Source organism: Camelus dromedarius, chromosome 6 (genome assembly GCF_036321535.1).
Source record: "Camelus dromedarius isolate mCamDro1 chromosome 6, mCamDro1.pat, whole genome shotgun sequence".
NCBI lineage: Eukaryota > Metazoa > Chordata > Mammalia > Artiodactyla > Camelidae > Camelus > Camelus dromedarius.
In genome coordinates this window covers 64,483,217-64,505,290 of record NC_087441.1, presented here as the reverse complement: position 1 = coordinate 64,505,290, position 22,074 = coordinate 64,483,217, and the positions used below count along the sequence as shown (strand labels likewise).

The 22,074-nt window shown below is 38.5% G+C and overlaps 1 protein-coding gene and 1 long non-coding RNA gene across 2 annotated transcripts in view; one reads left to right on the top strand and one right to left on the bottom strand.

Moving 5' to 3' along the window:
- The window catches only part of LOC116154332 (uncharacterized), a 55,974-nt gene that overhangs the window by 5,481 nt on the left and 28,419 nt on the right, over positions 1-22,074 (bottom strand). Inside the window, exon 3 of the long non-coding RNA XR_004138156.2 lies at positions 7,958-8,080. This is a non-coding gene — a long non-coding RNA (uncharacterized LOC116154332). The remainder of the gene's footprint in view (positions 1-7,957; positions 8,081-22,074) is intronic.
- On the top strand, positions 18,666-20,932 carry TPBG (trophoblast glycoprotein). Its single transcript, XM_031455973.2, has one exon. The coding sequence runs from the start codon at positions 18,706-18,708 to the stop codon at positions 19,972-19,974; it is 1,269 nt and encodes a 422-aa protein (XP_031311833.2). The 5' UTR covers positions 18,666-18,705; the 3' UTR covers positions 19,975-20,932.

Here is a 22,074-nt window from a genome sequence, read left to right as displayed (position 1 = left end):
TATTGTTTTCCATAATGGCTGTGCCAATTTACATTCCCACCAACAGTGTACAAGGGTTCCCTTTTCTCCACATCCTTACCAGAACTTATCTCTTATCTCTTTGATAAAAGCTAACTAATGTGAGGTGTATCTCATTGTGGTTTTGATTTGTATTTTCCTGATGATTAGTGATGTTGAGCACCGTTGGTCATTTGAACCTGTTGGTCATTTGTATGTCTTCTTTGCAAAAGTGCCTATTCAGGTCCTTTGCCAATTGTTCAGTCAGAACTGCTATTGCTGCTGTTCCATGTGTTGTGTTTCCACTTTTGTTTTTATGAATATATTTCTACCTTCCCTTTTTAATGTCCTCATTGACCCATTGGTTGTTCACGAGTGTATTGATTTCCATGTATTTGTAAAAATTTCAGCTTTCTGTTATTGATTTCGAGTTTCATACCATTGTGTTTAGAAAAAAATAGGTGGTATGATTTCAGTCTTCTTAAGTTCATTATGACTTATTTTGTGGCCTAACATATGATCTCTCCCAGAGAATGTTCCATGTGTGCTGGAGAAGAAGCTATATTCCATTGCTTTTGGATGGAATATTCTGTATATATCTTTTACATGCATTAGGCCAGAAGTAGAGCTCAAGTCCAGTTTTTCCCTATTACTTTTCTGTCTGGATGATTTAGCCATTGTCAAAAGTGGGCTACTGATGTCTCAGACTTACTGTGTTGCCATCTATTTCTGCCATCAGATCTGTTAAAATTTACTTAATATGATTAGGTGCTCCAATGAGAGTGCCTATATATTTACAATTGTTAAATTCTATTGATGAATTGGCCCCTTTATCATAACATAATGACTTTCTTTGTCATTTGTTAGGGTTTTTGACTTAAAGTCTATTTTTTTCTGATATAAGTATAGCTGTCCCTGCTCTCTTTTGATTTCCATTTATATTTTTTAATTTATTATTTTTATTTTATTATTAAATATTTATATATTTCCATTGTATATTTTTTCATCCTTTCACTTTCAGCCTATGTCCTTAAACCTAAAATGAGTCTTTTGTAGGCATTATATAGTTAGATCTTATTTTTATTTTACCCATTCAGCAACTCTAGGTCTTTTGATTGGAAAATTTAATTTATTTACATTTAAAGTAATTGTTGATAGCTAAGGACTTACTATTGCCTTCTTGTTAAAGCTTTTTTGGAATGTTTTGTAGTTCCTTTGTTCTATTCTTTCTCTCTTGCTGTCTCCCTTTGTGATTTGATGATTTCATGTAGTGGTATATTTTCATTGCTTTCTCTTTCTCTTTTTTGTATCTACAATAGGTTTTTGCTTTGCGATTACCATGAGGCTTACATAAACATCTCACAGTTATAACAGTCTATTTTAAGCTGATAAGTTAATGTTGATTGCATACAAAAACCGTACCCTTTGACCTCCTCCTCTCATTGTATGTTTTTGGATGTCAAAACTTACATATTTTTATGTTGTGTATCTGTTAAAAATTATTGCAACTATAGCTGTTTTTTTAGTACTTTTGTCTTATAATTTTTATACTAAAGGAATTTCCATATCACCAGTACAATACAAAATATTCTGAATCTGGCTATATGCTTACTTTTACCAGAGTGTTTCACATTTTCATGTGTTATGTTACTAACTAGCATTCTTTCATTTCAGTGTGAAGAAATCCCTTTAGCATTTCTTATAAGGTAGGGGTAGTGGTGATGAACTTTCTCAGCTTTGGTGTGTCTGGGAAAGTCTTTAAATCTCCTTCATTTCTGAAGGACAGCTTTACTGTGCAAAGTGTTCCTGTTGGCATTTTTTTTTTCTTTCAGCACTATGAATATATCATTCCACTCTCTTGTGACCTACAAGGTTTCTGCTGAGAAATCTACTCATAGTCTCATGAAGGTTCCCTTGTATGAGATGAGTTTCTCCCCTCTTTCTGCTTTCAAAATTCTCTATTTGTCTTTGATATTTTCAGTTTTATGATACTGCATCTTGGGAATTCTTCTTTTGGTTGAATCTGGATGGGGACCCATAAGCTTCAGGTAGCTGGATGCCCATATCTCTGCCCCAATTTGGTAAGTTTTCAATCATTCTTTCTTTTTAAAAAAATTTTTTGTTGAAGTATAGTTGGTTTACAATGTTGTGTTAATTTCTGGTTTACAGCATAGTGTTTCAGCTATACATATATATGCATATATATTTCTCTTCATATTCTTTTTCATTATAGGTTATTATAAGATATTGAATATAGTTTCCTGTGCAACACAGTAGAATCTTGTTGTTTGTCTATTTTATGTATAGTAGTTAGTATCTGCAAATCCCAAACTCCCAATTTATCTCTCCACTCCCCTGCCTTTTCCCCTGGTAACCACAAGTTTTTTTTTCTATGTCTATGAGTCTGTTTCTGTTTTGTAAATAAGTTCATTTGTGTCATTTTTTTAGGTTCTACAATATAAATGATGTCATATGGTATTTTTCTCTCTTTCTGGCTTAGTTCACTTCGTATGATAATATCTGGGTCCATCCATGTTGCTGCAAATGGCATTATTTCATTCTTTTTTAAAATTGCTGAGTAGTATTCCATTGTGTATGTGTGTGTACACACACACACACACACATATACATACCACATCTTCTTTATCCATTCATTTGTCAACGGACATTTAGGTTGCTTCCACGTCTTGGCTATGGAAACTAGTGCTGCTATGAACATTGAGATGCATGTATCTTTTTGAATTAGAGTTCCCTCTGGATATATGCCCAGGAGTGGGATTACCTGGATCATATGGTAAGTCTATTTTTAGTTTTTTAAGGAATCTCCATACTGTCTTCCATAATGGCATCCATTATTTTTTAAAATAAGCTTTCTGACCCTTTCTCTCTTCTTCTGGTACTCTCAGAATGCAAATTTTGTTTCTTTTGATGGTGCCCCATAATTCTTATAGGCTTTCTCTACTCTTTTTCATTCTTTTTTCTTTTTTTGTCATCTGACTGGATAATTTTAAATGAATTTTCTTTGAATTCATAGTTTCTTTCTTCTCCTTGATCAAGTCTGCTTGGATGCTCTATATTGCATTTTTCATTTCACTCATTGTGTTCTTCACCTGCAGAATTTATGTTTGGTTCTTATTTCTTTCTTTCTGCTTACTCTCTTACTTTGTTCATGTATTGCTTTCCTGATTTTATTGAGTTACCTATCTGATTTCTCTTGTAGCTGAGTTTCCTTAAAACATTTTTTTCCTCACTTTTTTGGTCCAAGAATTTGTAGATCTCCATTTCTTTGTGGTCAGGTACTAGAAAATTATTGTGTTCCTTTGGTATTTGATTTGTCATGTTCCTTGAACTCTTGCGCTGCTATTTTCTCATTTGAAGAAGCACTCCCCTCCTCCAGTCTCTACAGAGTAGCTTCAGGAGGTCAATACCTTTACTGATCAGTCCAGCTAAGGATTCTGAGGCTTTCTCAGATTTTTCCTATGGATGTGCCCACTCACACATGCTGTTCCCTCCTGGGAAAATCTTGTGTTGTATGGCTTCTCTCAATCCTGCAAACCAGACTGCAGGCTGAATGCCTCCTGTTACGCTTTAGTTGCATCTCATGCATTTTAGTATGTTGTATCTACATTTTCATTCATCCTAAAATATTTTCTAGTTTTCCTTTTGGTTTCTACTTTGACCCATTGGTTATTTAGCAGTGTACTGTTTAATTTCCTCACTATTTGTAAATATCCCAAATTCCTTTTTGTTATTAATTTCTAATCTCCCTCCATTATGATCAGAGAAATACTTTTGTACAATTTCAATCCCTTTAGATTTATTGAGGGTTGTTTTATAGCCTAGCATGTAGTCTGTTTCAGAGAATGTTCCATGTACTCAGACAAATGTGTATTTTTTGTGTGTGGAGTATTCTATAGATATCTGTTAGATCTATTTTACATACAATGTTCAAGTTTTCTATTTCCTTTGTTAATATTCTCCTTAGATGTTCTATCCATTGGGGGGGTTGTATTTAACTCTTTAACTGTTTTTGTCAAATTGCTTATTTTTCCTTTCAATTCTGTTTATTTCGGCTTCATGTATTTCATATAGGTGCATATATGTTTGTAACATCTTGGTAGTTTGATTCTTTCATTACAAAATGCCCTCTTTATCTCTAGTAACATTTTCTTTTCATTTGGAAGTCTATTGTATTTGATACTATTATTATCATTTCTGTAGTTGCTGTTTGCATGATATAACTTTTTCCATTCTTTTACCTTCAGTCTGTTTGCACCTTTGAACCTAAAGTGTTTCTCCTGTAGACAACATATAGGTGGATGGTGTTTCTTATCCAGTTTGACAATTTCTACCTTGTGACTGGGTTATTTAATCCATTCACATTTAATATTACTACTTCTGTTTTTTTGTTTCTGTTTCCCCTACTGCTCTTTTTTGAATTAAGTGAATATTTTTAAAGTAATATTTTAATTACTGTAATTACTTTTTTCATTATTTAAAACATTTTGTTGGTGATTACACTAGGGCTTACTATATACATATTATCAGAATCCACTTCAGACTTCTACAAACTTAATTACAATGTGATATAGAAACATTACTTCTGTGCAGCTCTATTCTCTCTTTCCCCTTTCACCCTATTATTGTTATACATGTTACATTATATAAGTTATTAATCCACCAATACTTTGTTATAACTACTAGCTTGTATCATTTTATGTGTATTATACAGGCTGAGAGAAGAAAGGAGAGTAAGTTTATATTCACCGAGTTTGTTATGGTAACCTTATTATTTACTTGTTTTTGGTTCTCTACATATGTTCCTAGGATTCAAGTTACCATCCGGTGTCATTTCCTTAGCCCAACATAGCTTTCCTCAATCCATCTTCTTGGTGCTGTTATTGGCAAATATATTACATCTGTATATATTCTGACCCAACAATACAGTTATATACATACTATTTTATACAGTTGTGTTTTACATCAGTTCAGAAATAAGAAGAAACATTCATTTATACTATCTTTTATAACTAAAATGAATTATTTAATTTATTTAAGTTTAAAATAAATGTTGTGGACTGAATATTTGTGTGTCCCCTTGCCCCTCAATTTGTATGTTGAAGCCCTAAAGCCCAGTGTGATGGTTTTGGAAGGTGAGGCCTTTGGGAGTTATAAATTTAGATGAAGCCATGAGGGTGGAGCTCCCATGAGGTTAGTGTTCTCAAAAGAAAAGGAATAAACACCAGAGCTTCCTCTCTCTGCTGCACACAAAGAAAAGGTATTGTGAGCATACAGAGGGTGACTGCCTACAAGCCAAGGCACGAGGTCTCAGAAAGTAACCTACCCTGCCAACCCCTTGATTTTGGACTTCTTAGGCTCCAGCACTGTCAGAAAAATCTATTTACATTGTTTAAATCACCCTGTGTATGGTATTTTGCTATGATATTCTGCAATAAGACATTAAATTAATAATTAAATTCAAGCAGGGGTAGTTTTTGAAGCTATTTCTAAGATTTGTTCTGACCTCCAGAGGGCCTGTCTTAGCTCTCTCTTTCATTGACTCCCTGGTGAACTGGCTGGACTATGGTTCTACTTGTTGCTCTTACTTATAGGACTTTTGTTTTTGAGATTGCCCTTAATTTAATAAGTGTTAATTTCTTTAAGATATACAAATCAAATGGGAAAATTTTTTTAAAAATCCACTGTAACTATATGCTGACGACATGTTACTATATATAGAAAACCCTAAAAGGTCCACACAAAAACTACTAGAGCTGATTGAAGAGTTCAGCAAGGTAGCAGGTTACAAAATTAACATTCAAAAATCAGTTGCATTTCTTTACACTAAAGATGAATCAACAGAAAAAGAAAGTAAGGAAACAATCCCCTTTAAAATAGCACCCAAATAAAATATCTGGGAATAAATCTAACCAAGGAGGTGAAAGAATTATACACAGAAAACTATAAACCATTGATGAAGGAAATTAAAGAAGACTTTAAAAAATGGAAAGATATTCCATGCTCTTGGATTGGAAGAATCAATATTGTTAAAATGGTCACACTGTCCAAGGCAATCTACAGATTTAATGCAATCCCTATCAAATTACCCAGGACATATTTCACAGAACTAGAACAAATCATAATAAAATTTACTTCAGACAATACTATAGAGCTACAGTCATCAAGACAGCATGGTATTGGTACAAAAACAGACATATACACCAATGGAACAGAATAGAGAGCCCAGAAATGAACCCACAAACTTTTCGTCAACTAATCTTCAACAAAGGAGGCAAGAATATACAATGGAATAAAGACAGTCTCTTCAACAAATGGTGTTGGGAAAACTGGACAGCAGCATGTAAAACAATGAAGCTAGAACACTCCCTTACACCATACACAAAAATCAACTCAAAATGGATCAAAGACTTAAACGTAAGACAAGATATAATAAACCTCCTAGAGGAAAACACAGGCAAAACATTATCTGACATACATTTCAAAAATTTTCTCCTAGAAGAAATAAAAGCAAGAATAAACAAATGGGACCTAATGAAACTTACAAGCTTCTGCACAGCAAAGGAAACCAGAAGTAAAAGAAGAAGAAAACCTATGGAATGGGAGAAAATTTTTGCAAATGAAACCGACAAAGGCTTGATCTCCAGAATATATAAGCAGCTCATACAACTCAATAAGAAAAAAATAAACAACCCAATCCAAAAATGGGCAGAAGACCTAAACAAGCAATTCTCCAAGGAAGACATACAAATGATCAAAAGGCACAAGAAAAAATGCTTAATATCACTAATTATCAGAGAAATGCAAATCAAAACTACAATGAGGTATCACCTCACACCAGTCAGATGGCTGTCATTCAAAAATCCACAAATGACAAATGCTGGAGAGGCTGTGGAGAAAGGGGAACCCTCCTACACTGCTGGTGGGAATGCAGTTTGGTGCAGCCACTATGGAAAACAGTGTGGAGATTCCTCAAAAGACTAGGAATAGACTTACCTTATGACCCAGGAATCCCGCTCCTGGGCTTGTATCCAGAAGGAACCCTACTTCAGGATGACACCTGCACCCCAATGTTCATAGCAGCACTATTTACAATAGCCGAAACATGGAAACAGCCTAAATGTCCATCAACAGGTGACTGGATAAAGAAGATGTGGTATATTTACACAATGGAATACTACTCAGCCATAAAAACCGACAACATAATGCCATTTGCAGCAACATGGATGCTTCTGGAGAATGTCATTCTAAGTGAAGTAAGCCAGAAAGAGAAAGAAAAATACCATATGAGATCGCTCATATGTGGAATCTAAAAAACAAAAACAAAAACAAACAAACAAACAAAAACAAAGTGTAAATACAGGACAGAAATAGACTCATAGACAGAGAATACAGACTTGTGGTTGCCAGGGGGGTGGAGGGTGGGAAGGGATAGACTGGGATTTCAAAATTGTAGAATAGATAAACAAAATTATACTGTATAGCACATGGAAATATACACAAAATGTTATGATAACTCACAGAGAAAAAAATGTGACAATGAGTGTGTACATGTCCATGAATGACTGAAAAATTGTGCTGAACACTGGAATTTGACACAACATTGTAAAATGATTATAAATCAATAAAAAATGTTAAAAAAAAAAAGATGACATGTGTACTCAGTCACTGCTGCATTGTTTTTAATAGCAAAAAGCTGAAAATCTCTTAATAGGGGATTGTTTAAATAAATGGTGGTACATCCATTTGTGGTAGATTGCGCCAGCAGCTCCGTTCTTCAGCTCCTCCTCTGTACAAATCCCTTGCCGTGTTACTTGGCAGTGCTCTCTCACTGTGCACCAGGGAGTTGTAATTCCCTGGTCCTCAGCTTTAGCATGAGATTTGCTTTAACTTACAGCATGGTGACAAATGGGAGGCAAGCAGTATCTTAAAAGGGACTTACGTGGATTAGGTTTACATGTTCTTGTACTTCCACTGCCTCAGCTGTTTCACTGGTCTTGTGGGGAAGGTAATAGCCATTTGGAGCAGAATTGTCTTCAAGTAAGGTGTGTCAGTCAAGCCCAACCTAAAATAGAGCCCACCAGTCAATTTGCAGAAGCATGAGCAGTCCAGATTAGCAGAGTTTGCCAATCAAGTCCAACCCAAATCAACCAACCCTCAGCCAATCTGCAGATTCACAAGCTATACTTATAAATAATTGTTATTTTAAACCACTGAGTTCTGAGGTGGTTTATTGCACAGCAACAGATAGCTAATACCCTGTCCAGTGGATAACACCTACCCATGAAGAATTCTTCATTATACTAATAATGAATAATCTGAGTCTCATAGTTTAGTTAAACATGGTGCAGAACAATGTGAAGTGTTCAATTCCTTGTGAAAAGAATTTGCATAGATGTACAGAGGATCTAACTGGAAGGATACACACAAAAACCTGATAAAAGTCGGCTGCCTACGGAGAGGTGAACTGGACAGCTAAGGGACAGAAGCGGACGATTTTCACTTGTACACCTTTCTGCCACTTTTGAATTTTCAACTGTATAAAAGCATTATATCTTTTAAAAATAAACTAAATTATTTCTTAAAACTCAGGCTATTCATAGAGCTCCAAATCCTTCTAGCATCTAATAGAGCAGAAAAAATTTCTGAAATCATTTTAATTTTTCTTCCCTCACAAGTGCCAATTTAGCTTTAGTAATTGTAGGATTCTTTACTATCTCTTTAAATCTAGAGCTTCAACAATATTTGTCTAGCTTAGAACTCAAATTTATTATTATTTCTTTGTTGCTAGAATATATATTTAATGAACTTCTAAAACTCAATTGTAAGAAAACAAATGGCTCAATTAAATAAATGGATGCATGAATTTATCAGACACCTCATGAAAGAAGATACACAGGTAGCAGAGAAGCCCATTAAAAGGTGCTCAACATCATTGATCAATTAAAAGCAAAATGAGATACCATTACATACCTCTCAGAATACCTAAAATTTAAAAATCCAATCATATCAAGTGTTGGAGCAATTGGAACTCTTCTTCACAGCTGAGGGTAATGTAAAATGGTATGATCACTTTGGAAATTGGTTTGGCAATTCCTGAAAATGTTAAAAATGAATCTATCATATGACCAAACCATTCCACCTCTTGGGATTTGCCCAAGAGAAATAAAAGCATATGCCCAAAGACTTGAATGCGAATGTTTATTGCAAAACTTTTTATGAGATAGCCCCAAACTGGAAAAAGTCCAAATGTCCATCATCAGGTAAAAGAATAAACAAATTGTCCTATATCCATGCCATAGAATACTACTCAGCAAAGAAATGGAAGTGAATTATTGATGCTCTTAACAACATGGATAAATCTCAAATTAATTATGCTGAGTAAAAAGAAGCCAGATAAAAAAGAGCATATACTGTATAATTCCATTTATACAAAATTCTAGAAAATCCAAACTAATCTATAGTGACAGAAATCAAATTAATGGTTGTCTGGACATGGGTTTGGATTGGGGGTGACCTGTGGATGAAGAGATTACAACAGGTCGTGAGGAAATTTTGAGGCTGATGAATATGTTCATTTTCTTGAATGATGGTTTCAAGACTATATACATATGTCAAAACTTACTAATTTGTTCACTTTAATTACATACAAAAGAAAATAGAAAAAGAAATCAAACGTTAGCATTTGTAAAGCTGAAGAGTAGGTACACAGCTTTTCTCAATCCTTTGTTTTTATGAGATTCTATATTTAATAATAAAAATTTTAATTCCACCAAAAAAGAAAACTAAATTTCCCATACTTGAGTTAATTGATTTAATAAACTGGCGGAAACAATAAGTTTCTATGAAAACAGGGCTTTTGTCTGTTTAATTCACCATTGCATCCTCAGTTGTCAGTACAATGCCTAGAAGAACTTACACACTTCAAAGTTATTTATCTAACAAATAATGAATAAACTCAATTTTTAATGACTGGTTATTTTCTTATTTTAAAGATTTCTAATTCCTTATGGTAAAGCTTGGAAGTTATGGAACAATTTTAGAATGATTGCCCAGACCGTGGAAGGCGGTTACCAAAAGAATCAGAAACCTTTATTATATGTATGGATTATATACACATATTTGTATACATTTTTTTTGCTTGAATTCTGGTAGCTTGCACCAACAAAGCCCTATTGGTTGTTTACAGGGGCACCCCATTTGATTGTTAAACACTTACTGGTCCATGTCTTCACCATACTAATTGTGAACTATGTTGAATACCACCCCTTTGCAAACATCATCACATCAATATTTCTTGGGTTCAGGTACCTCCTGATGTCACGCATTCTTCCAGCAGACTTTTGCTCAAGTTCAGTATAATTATCCTTTGGCATGCACTTTGCACCTACCTCCTTTATTCTATTATTTTAATTGCATTAAAATATTCTGTTCTTAAAAATACAAAACACATACTCAACACCCACTCACTGTTCAGGCCATATGATTTGATGCGGACTTGATTTTGTCTCTCTAGTTAAGCTCTTTAGCTTCATTTTTTTCACTAGCAAGGTAATGTGATAAATTTCTATTCCAAAATACATAATATTTTCAGTCTTCTCTTCTTGGACTTTTATGTGACAATGTAAACCAAATCTGATAAATACTCACTTACTGGCCTTGAATATTTCAAATGGTGCTAGAAGGCAACTTATTGACCAGTGTGCTTCAGCTCACTGGGAAAGACTTGTAAAATAGATTAGAGATGCCTGGGTCATGTATATAAGCTTTGGCTCAAGTCTATCTGCTGAATTTCTGCCATGGACATGCAATAGATTGCCTGTCAGTGTGCCAGGATCAGAAACATTTTTAAGGAAAATTCCTGCCTTTGGAAGTGGCTCTGTTTGGAAGCTAAAGTGAATACCACACAAAAGAGACACATTAATAAACATTTATTGAACTGTATTAAATTTAATTGAAATTAATTGAATTTGGACAGTAGCTACAATTGCAACTTCTCCCATTGCTTGGCTGACTTCCAGGTTTGGTTTAGAACTCAGGTTGGGCAAGGACTAGAAAACTGGAAAATCCTCAATGTCAGTTTCAAAGTTGAATTAATTTACAGTAGAGAAAAAGTATTAGGTAATATTGCTGATTTAAATATCGCAATATTTTTGAAAAGACAATAATTTCAACTAAATAAGCCAGGTTCTTCTTCAAGTGAATAAGCTCACTGTTCTACCCTTTACTCTGGGTATTTTTCAGCTTCCTTACAGTCGAACTGACTCTTCAATCTAGAACTATTAGGATTTCTCTTGGATGTCATTTAAAATACAGAAGTTATCTACTATGTCACACTTTTTAGTATTATAAGTGCCTGTATTCTCACCTCCATACTGAATAAATCACCAAGAATTATAGATTCTACCTCTTATATCTGTATGGGTTATTTTCAACCTTTGTAGAACCAATGTTTCCTTTTTAAAACAAGTATTTTATAAAGCCTCCTCTTTATATAAAGCACACCTTCATAGACACTTAAAAATATGTACTATATTTGTCCTAAGTACTTTGACAGGGGTTGCATTGGATCTGTAGATTGTTTTCAGCAGTGTGGCCATTTTGATAATGTTGATTCTTCCAATCCAAGAGCACAAGATATCTTTCCATTTCTTTGTATCATATTCAATTTCCTTCATCAATGTTTTACAGTTTTCAGAGTATAGATATTCTCCTTGGTTAAGTTTATTTCTGGGTATTTTGTTGTTTTTCATGCAATGGAAATGTTTATGCCAGTTATAAAATTCTGGTTTTTGAAGGAAAAAAAAGTGAATGAAGGGCTGCAAGTGGCAAAATACCCTTCTTTCTTATGGGTGAGTTGTATTCCATTACACACATATGCTGCATCTTCTTTATCCATCCACCTATTGGCATGCACTTAGGATGCCTCCATATCTTGGCAATTAATAAAGAATGTTGCTGTTAATAGTGGTGTGTATTATCTTTTTGGATTAATTATTTTTTTTTGGTTGGCAACATTCCTTTGATAACTATGTAAGTTTAAAAAGCTAAAGCCCTAAACATTCTTAGAAACAATGAACAGTACATATACGTAAATTCAAAAACATGTGCAGTATATTGTGTATATGCATTTACATGCAATATGTTGTATCTGTGCAATCAAATTGTAACAATTCTACCTAATAAAAACTGAAAAGTGAGGGAAAAATATACTATATTAACTAAAATATAAAGGAGAAATAAGAGGAGTATAATTAAATGTTGAATGATATGTAGTATAACATATAAATAACTATATCAGGAGACCTACTGAAGTGGTCATTTACTTCCACCTACTTATAAACAGGGTAGGATTTAAGAGGAGTTAGACTAAGACACAAATGAATAGTGGATATAATTTTTCTTTACATTGGACATTTTGAAATAAGAATCACTGTAAATGCAGTAAGTACAAATGCAAACTGATCCAGTTGGTTTGTATTGGTGATTCAAATAGCATGAGGGGCATAGCTGTCAGAGATACAATTTTGGTAGCATTCCAAACAAAATAATATGTATTTTCTCATTCAATGAACATGGTAGCTGCATTCCTGAAAAATTCAATGTGTATTAAAACCATCCTGTAAGTATTTGCAGTTTAACTGTAAAATGGAGTTGTTTCTAGACTGAGATGACTAATAATCAGGTTTTTCACCTATAAGAATGTTTAGAGGGATACTTAAAAGTCAGGTAGGAAGCAAGATAATTTTTAGTTGTATGAGATTATCCCTCTAACTGCAGGATGTCTAATATCCCTTGCCTCTACACACTAAATGCCAGTAGCTGTCCCCAGTGACTGTGGCAACCTTACTGAAAATGCCTCCACAAATACCCAAAATGCCCACTAGGGGCAGTGTTACCCTGTTGAGTGTTCCTGCCTTGCCAATTTTTAACACTGCTTTAGTTTAGTTCTTCAACATCTATCACTCAGAAACTCCCAATTTCTCCCCTTGTCCTCAGTCTCTCTGTCTGTAATTTACCCTTCAAACAGATTGCAAAGTTGATCTTTCTAAAACGCACATCAGATCATGTCATTCCATTTTCAGAGCCTCCCCAGCCCTATAGGATGAAATCAGACTTTTAAAAATAGAGGGCAGTAATCTGATCTCAACGTATTTCAAATCTGACCTTGTCCCACTCTCTCCAATGTGTGCCGTGTTCTTCCCCGTGTAGTTTCTAGAACTGAACAAGTTCTCTGAGTCTCTTCACCAACTTGCTGATCTGTTGTTTGGCAAGTTCTTACTAGTAATTCAAACTGCAACTCAGGTATCACTTCCCCAATGAAACCTTCTCCCATCTCCCCACTCCACCCCTGACTCTTGTACTTACCATATGTTAATTTACCATATGTAATTTAACTGTTACATAGTTCGACTTCACCGCTAGACTGTGAGTAATCTGAAGGCAGGGTATTTTATCTTATCTACCTTTGTAGCCCAAGAACTTCATATAGACGGAGGGCATACAGCAGTCTTAAAAAGTTACACACTTTAAAAAGTTGAATAATCCTGTAATGCTAGCTATCTGGAAAATTCTGCAGGTGACTGTCTGAATGTTTTTATTTACCTTTCAAAATTTTCTCATCCTTGATGAATCACATATTTCCATCCAGTTTAAGCTTTCCAATTTTACAGACTTTTAACTTGTTCTTTCTTTAGTATTTATTTAATCTCCAATAAATTCTGAAATGTCTTTGCTATATGTTTCTTTAACTAGTTCCAAACTCTATTGTACTGACTCATGCAATATGTCCTTTTCAACCCACTGCCTAGTTAATACTTTATTTAGTTTATACCTTTTAGACAAGAAGCTGACTTCTTTCTCAAATGATATGAAATCAGCTCATGAAAAGTTTTCTTTTTAATCATTAACAATTAAAAATTGTTTTTCCATGGCTGTATAATGTTTTTTCCCGAAATTGACCATCAAGTTGATTGTTCTGGTTTTAAGTGTTTTAGATATTTTTCAGATTTGAGAGTGTTTGCCTTTATCAATTCTTTGCTAATTTAATGCAGAGACCGAAATTAGCGTCTTAAATAATCTTGATGTTTGCTCATGCTGGACCACATGGTTTCTACCTTGTGCTTACCATGAGGGTGGCCATAATCACTCATCATTTTTTTTTTTAATACTACATTATTCCTTGCCCTTCAAGGATTCAGCAGCAATATTTTAATAATTTACTAATGACTTCCCTTTGGGTCACTAAAAGAGAAATTGTTCCTGCAGAAACACTGTGTGAAATAAATGACAGTGCAAAGACATTTTCCTGGAGGCTATAAAGTGACCTATTGAAATACACTAAATTGGTTCTTCTCCATTAGGACATTCAGAGCCTTCTTTTATTTTATTTTGGAAGAGAAGAATAAATGGGGGGGGGGATGTGCTCTGAAATCCTCCATCCTGCTTTAGAGCATGTAAATAGCACCATGCACAAAACATTGTCAAGCTGTCAGGAGTTAGGCAAGTATGATAATTTAGGATAATTAAATGCTTAAGACAATCAAAATAGAACTGATCCTAGTAAGCTTTTCTTACTTGAAGAAAACTTCTTTAAAAAGTAGTTACTGATCTAAATGTCTTTCAACAGGGCAGTTAAAAAAATGTGGTAACACAATCCACAGTATAGAATATTTTGCAGTCTTTAAGAAAGAAGAAAGCATACCTATACCTATGGGCACAGAATGATATATGGTAATTTTAAAACCAAAAAAAAAAAAGAATACATATACCATGGTCCCATTCATACTAAAAAATAAACAGCAGAAACAGAAATAAAATATACACAAAGAAAGAGGAGATTGGTAAGATAAATGCACAAAGCTGTGTTCAATGTTGTGCATTGAGAGCTTTTGTTACTGTGTATGTTTCTTCCACCAGGTTATGAGCTCCTTTGTTGCCAGATCAAATACAGGAAGCCTAGTTAAATTAGAATTCCAGGTAAAGAATGAGTGTTTTTTAGTGTAAGTATGTACCAAATTTTGCAGGGACATACATAAACTAAAAAGAATTATTGTTTATCTGAAATTCATATTAACTGAGTGTCCTGTATTATTTGCTAAGTCTGACAACCCTACTTGAAGGAGACATTAAACTGTTCATCTGTATACTCCTACCACTCACATAGTTACAGAGATGGGTTGGGTGCACAGGAAATGGCGAGAGGGAGAGTAATTACGGAGAGCACTATAATAACATGCAATTTTGGTAAGGGTGTTATATGTGTTATCTCAATTCTGATGAAAATGCCTTAACGTCTTATTAGTGGTCCCATTTTACAGATTAAGAAACAGGTATACAGAAGCCACAAAGTAAGTGGGGAAACTAAAGATGACCCCAAATTTCTGAGTCCTGATTAAGCAGCCATAACCAACTGCCAGTTGCAGGCAGGTAGAGGGAAATAAGAAAAAAGAGAATCAGGGGTGAGGTTCTGCCTAAGTAGAACTTAGGAAGCAGAGTAGAAATTCACACAAACTCCTCAATCTTGCCTCAAGGCAAAATGTGAGATGGATACCAGAAGCAGACAAATCTGGGCTTGGTCCCCGCCTCCACCCACACATTCGAAAAAGTTATGTAACTTAACTTTTGCCTCAATTTCCTCCTCTGTAAAACTGGAGTGAGAGGACCTACCCGAGTTTTGATGTGAAGAGTAACTGAGATAATTCCTAAAAGCGATCAGCCCAGGGCTTGGCAAACTCAAGACTGTCAATGCTAGTTATCCTTAGCTCAGAGCCCCAGGTTTTTCCGTTGTACAACAGATTAACACTACCACCAATAACAAGACGATAATCTAATGCTATCTATATTGCTGAGTTGATGGGAGGATCAAATGAGAATACAGCTTTCTAAATTCGAAAGTGCTTCTCACTCTCCTTAAAAGAGCAGAACCAGAATTAATATCATGCTTGAGCATTTCTACATTTTCCCATGAGTACTTAATTTTGGTGTTTTTTTTTTTTTTTTGAGTACTCAATTTTGGGGTTTTTTTCAGTACTTAATTTTGTTGTAAAAATTATCATACTGTAAAATTGACTCTTTTTGGTGTACAGGGTTCTATGAATTTTAACACATGGACAGATTTATGTAACCACCACCACCACCACCACCACAGTCGGGATACAGAACATTACTACAGCTTTTGAGGTTCTTTTTTCAAAGTGCTTCACATTCATGTTACAAAACACTTTTAAAAATAAGAAAAAGTGATTTAGATAAGCGTGCCGAAAATGCAAATGAACAAAACTGGCTTTTTGCACCAATCTTTGCCGTCACCAGCCCCTCTAGGTCTTGTGGGGGCCATTTTTGCTATTGGCTCTGCAGACTATCTCTTCCCACAACAGTAAAATCAGGAATCCACTGGGAGTGGGCCCTTTCTTCACACTAAAGGTACACGTCACAGACACAAACTTAGGCAATCCTTATTCGACTTCTTTTATATTACCAGATCTTAATATTCCTAACTGCTTTCTTTAATTGCCTGTTTTCTCTCCAAAATGAAGAAGCCTTGAATAACCAGCACCTTCTCACCCTTTAAGGGGAATTACTTGATTAGGACAAAGGAGATACAGAGTCATCGAGCGAGCAACGATAGACTTTTCAGGACCCCAAACCTCTCCGCTGTAACAAATCCTCCCCATATGCAATCATTCAACGTCTCATTCCCCTACTCCAGTCTCTTCACGCGCCCTGCCAACCGGTGCCTCCTGGAACGTCAGACTTTAGTACCAAACTTCTGTTCTCCCCAGGCAGCCTCCCTCCCACCTCCACCCCATGAACTCTCCCAGCTTCAGTAACTTGCACTGACACACCACAGCCACATCTGGTGAAGGGGGCGGGTCCGCTTTCCGGGTGACTCACGTCCTCGCTATTTGCCTTTTGTTTCTAGCACGCTTTGGCTGCCGTTTTCTTCCCTCTGCTTTTAATTTGGGGAGGAGAAAAGCTAATGAATCTGGAGTGAATCTCCTCTCCACCAATCTTTTTCCCCCTTCTTCAAGTTGGCTTTCTCGCTTTCCAAGTTCCGTAACTATCCAAGAAGGGCGGGGGCCGGACAGGTGGGGACGCATTAATTGCACCTAAATCTGAAGTTGTCAGTCTAAGGTATCACTTTGGTGGGAAGACTTTATGAAACTCCCTTGCAGGCTGCGGGGCATTTTGCTGCTGCCACTGTGCTTTTTCATTATTTCTTTATGCTGCTGCTTCGCGCTGCTCTGTCACGTCTAAACCTATCTAGTTATTGCCATAAGTGCCCAAATCAGGGTGAATCCCACGAGATTCACCGGGCGGTTTTGTTCCTGTCCAAGGTAAATACAGTATGCAAAATGAGGAACCACCAAAGGATGCCAGGGAAGGGGGAGAAAAAGGGATTCCCTCACCTTTTCCTGCACCTTCCTCGTCAATTTCCACCAGGAGGAGGCGCGCAGCCCAGATCCCCACCTAGTCTCCTTTCTTAAATACCCCTACTAAGGGCTGCCGAGGCTGACCACGCGGCTGGAGCATCTCCACTGGCAGGCCTAACCCTCCCCCTCCCTCCGGGTTGGTTTTTCCCAGCTGCGGAGGTTGGGCCTGGTGCTGGGGTGCGAGGAGAATCGGCGCCTGCAGCGCGGAGCCGAGACGACTCTGGTGGGACTCGGAGTTGTCTCCGGAGGTGGCGGCGCGGAGGTGAGCGATGGAGAGTAGGCAGAGAAGGCGAGAACGGGGGGGCGGCTCCGGGCCTCCTTCCCATTCTCAGGCAGGAGAGTAGCGCAGGTCCGGGGTCCCACCGCCGCTTTGTTCACGGCCTCTCCGCTTGCCTTTGGAGCGGACTTGAACCCCCTCGGATCCGAGGGCCTGGCAAGGGAGCGGGCTGGGGGGCAACTGCCGCACCGTCCTCCACTTCTTAATCCGAGAAGGTACTAAAAGAGATCAAAGGACTCCTGTAACCTGAAACTTCACTCTCATCTTAACCTGGACTCCGGCGGGGGTGGAGACCCCGGAAGGCAGGTCGTCTGCGGAGGCGGTGGGGGAAGAAGTTTGGTCGGGAGGCGCTGGGGATTAAGGGAGAAGTTAGACGCGGGGGACGAGACTGATCGGGAGAGGAGGAGGGCGGGAGCTGGAAGGGTATATATTGTTGGGGCCCGGGGAAAGAAGACTTGGCGCTTGGTGTCTTGGGTTGCGCGCCCCTCCCGGGTAAGGTGAGGGCGAGACTTGGACGGGCTTTCGGAGGGAGGTCTTGGGTACAGAGCGGGGACAACTCTGCTTGGAGAGGCCGGTTCCTGCACTCAAGGAGCTGCAGCCGCCGCGCTCCTCACGCTTCTCTCCCGCTTGTCCCAGGTCGCGCAACGGATCCAGCGTGAGGCGCCAACAAAAGAGACGAGGAGGTGCCACCCGGGGGCGGCGGCAGGAAGAGGAGCGGGAGGAGGAGCGCGGAGCCGAGCATCCTGACCCGCCGTGCGTACTTTCTGGAGGGAAAGGGCGGGGGACTCGGCCCCGGGAGTGGGACCGCCCGGTGGCCTGGGGGTTAGCCAAGTTCCAGCGGCAGCATCCCTCCAACGCTCCCACGAGAGGAAAGTTTGCTCCGGACGCTTCCGGCCCGCCCGCGCCCTCCGGGCCCAGCTTCCTGAGCCTTCGGAGCGGGCGCCGTCCCAGCCCAGCTCCGGGGAGACCCGAGCCGCGATGCCGGGGGGGTGCTCCTGGGGTCCCGCCGCCGTGGACGGGCGGCTGCGGCTGGCGCGGCTGGCGCTGGTCCTCCTGGGCTGGGTCTCCTCGTCCTCCCTCCCCTCCTCGGCGTCCTCGTCCACCTCCTCCGCGTCATTCCCGGCCTCCGCGGCGTCCGCCCAGCCTCCGCTGCCGGGCGGATGCCCCCAGCCTTGCGAGTGCTCCGAGGCGGCGCGCACCGTCAAGTGCGTGAACCGCAACCTCACCGAGGTGCCTGCGGACCTGCCCCACTACGTGCGCAACCTCTTCCTCACCGGCAATCAGCTGGCTGTGCTCCCCGCCGGCGCCTTTGCCCGCCGGCCGCCGCTGGCCGAGCTGGCCGCGCTCAACCTCAGCGGCAGCCGCCTGGAGGAGGTGCGCGCCGGCGCCTTCGAGCATCTGCCAGGCTTGCGCCAGCTCGACCTCAGCCACAACCCGCTGGCCGAGCTCAGCCCCTTTGCTTTCTCCGGCGGCAACGCCAGCGTCGCGGCCCCCAGCCCCTTGGTGGAACTGATCCTGAACCACATCGTGCCCCCTGCGGACCCGGCCGAGTGGCAGAACCGGAGCTTTGAGGGTATGGTGGCGGCGGCTCTGCGAGCGGGCCAGGCGCTCCGCGGGCTCCGCCGCCTGGAGCTGGCCAGCAACCACCTCCTCTACCTGCCCCGGGACCTTCTGGCCCAACTGCCCGGCCTCAGGCACCTGGACCTGCGCAACAACTCCCTAGTCAGCCTGACCTACATGTCCTTCCTCAACCTGACACACCTCGAAAGCCTCCACCTGGAGGACAACGCCCTCAAGGTCCTGCACAACGGCACCCTGGCTGAGTTGCAAAGCCTGCCCCACGTCAGGGTCTTCCTGGACAACAATCCCTGGGTCTGTGACTGTCACATGGCAGACATGGTGACCTGGCTCAAGGAGACAGAGGTAGTGCAGGGCAAAGCCAGGCTCACCTGCGCATTTCCGGAAAAAATGAGGAGTCGGGTTCTCTTGGAACTCCACAGCTCTGACCTGGACTGTGACCCTCTCCTCCCTCCATCCCTGCAGACTTCTTACGTCTTCCTAGGTATTGTTTTAGCCCTGATAGGCGCCATTTTCCTACTAGTTTTGTATTTGAACCGCAAGGGGATAAAAAAGTGGATGCATAACATCAGAGATGCCTGCAGGGATCACATGGAAGGGTATCATTATAGATACGAAATCAATGCGGACCCCAGGTTAACAAACCTCAGTTCTAATTCGGATGTCTGAGAACCAGGCGAGGACAGAATAAGGACAACTATGCATGAGTGTAGACTTAAGCTTTATCCTGTCCCAGGCTTGCTCCACCTCCACCCTCCACTGTAGACACTGACGTTGACTGAAAGCAGTGAAGAGAATTTGCTCCCTTCTTACGTAAAGTTTCTTGGCGTGTTCTGCTACTATAAGATGATGGACAACTGTGCATAGTGTTTTCCCCTTTTCCTTTTCCTGGAACTCAACACGTGTGGAGGGATGCTGTCACGTTTCAGCATGTACATGGACTCCTGGCTGTCTTCCTCTTAGAACAGTTCAAGGCGTAGCAAGTGTACCCACACAGATAGCATTCAACAAAAGCTGCCTCAACTTTTTTGAGAAAAAAAAATTCGTAAATATCAGTTTGATTTCTCATGTACCTAAATCGTGGAGAAAATGATTGCATTCCATAAACTGCCTGCAGACCTTAGCAAGCTCTTCAAAGTAACTCCGTAGTACACGGAAGCACCTGCATCCGAGAGCATGCTTATCATTTACTGTTCTGCATATTACAGAAAATAACTTGCAACCTCAGATAACTTCTTTGATCAAGTAAATTACTTTTTTTGATTGCAGTTTATATGAAACTACGCTGAAGTTTTTTTATAAACTGCATTGAGATCCAAATGACTAAATTGTTAAAAAAAAATCAATAAAGATTCTTAAAAGAATTACAATTGTGTTTAAGTTTGCTATTTGAAAAGAAAGATTGGGGCAATGATACTGAATGGTCCTGGTTCGGATGTTAATTAAGGTATTAGTTATAGCTGAGAATGAAAGAGAAGCAATGTCTTACAAAGACAAACTTTAGAGATGGTTTTGAGATGGTGGATCTTTTCAGGATTTAAATAGAGAATTTGAATATTCATCTAACTAGATGTCTCATAGTCCCAAAGTGAATGCTATTCATTAAACACTTTTGTAAAAGCATTATAAAGTTGGTAAGGGGGAAGAGTTTTGTATAATAAACAGTTCATGGTTTGGGGCTTTTTCTAGACTAATTAAGTTGTTAGGACAGAACAAAATTATTTACATAATAAAACTTTCCATATGAAATTGTGCTGTGGATTTTTAGAGCAGAGTATGAAATAAATACAGTGCAAATAAATGTATGGAGATGAAGTGTCTTGAAGACACAGAATATTCTAAAATAAGAGATTTTAAAATGGAAATTTAAATTTTTTTTCTAAGATTATAATGTATATTGAAACTTAGATTCTCGTGAGAATGTTTTTAAAAACACTTAAAATGGAACATGTATGGTTGATAGTTTATTAGGGCCCCTGCTAATAACATGTTTAAAAAATTGTCATGGTAGGATGAGAATTTGGGGAGATAATCAGAGAGAACTATTTCTGAAAGCAAATGTCTTCACCAATCATAGGTTCTTACGTTTAGTTCAGTATTTAAGAAATTCGGAATATTTTGATTCTAGCTAAACACTGATAGTATATATACCTTTGTGAAGAGTAAGTCACATTAAGGTGTAAGTAAAACAAATTAGTCAATTGACATTGTCTATCAATGAAAGACAAGATTTCCTTTGTTTTTTTTCAGTTTGTTATTTGCCAATTAAGCTTAAAAGTAAGTTCCATTAATCTCTAAGCTCTTATACAAAGTGACTTAAATTTAATTTAGCCATTATTGCATAATTTAAAGTATAGGTAAACTTGTATCAGTAAGTCTGAGGGCCCTTCTTTCTCTTTAAATTGGTTATGTTTCTGGAGTGTTTTATATTTGAAATAAAATTTAGGTTTCCAAAATTTTATAAATGAAATAGGATTAGATAATACTGTGTTCTAGAAATCTGCTTTCGAATAGACTAGAAGAATAGAAACCTATTCCCGCCTTGACTTAAATTCAGAAGTTTTCAAAATAGAGCTAAAAATAACTGAATCTGTTCCTTGTTTAGATTAGATCAAATAGTCAGAATATGATGTTTTAACTTTAACTATATTAAATTTCCTAAGACTCACTTCATGAAATAGTACTCATTATTTCTGGGTTATACTTCAGATCCTACAATTACCTAAGAAAAGGTTAAATATATGGTGCTTAATATTCCATTAAACATTT

Coding starts and splice junctions, on each gene's coding strand:
- TPBG (XM_031455973.2), top strand. CDS start 18,706: ATGCCGGGGGGGTGCTCCTGGGGTCCCGCCGCCGTGGACGGGCGGCTG.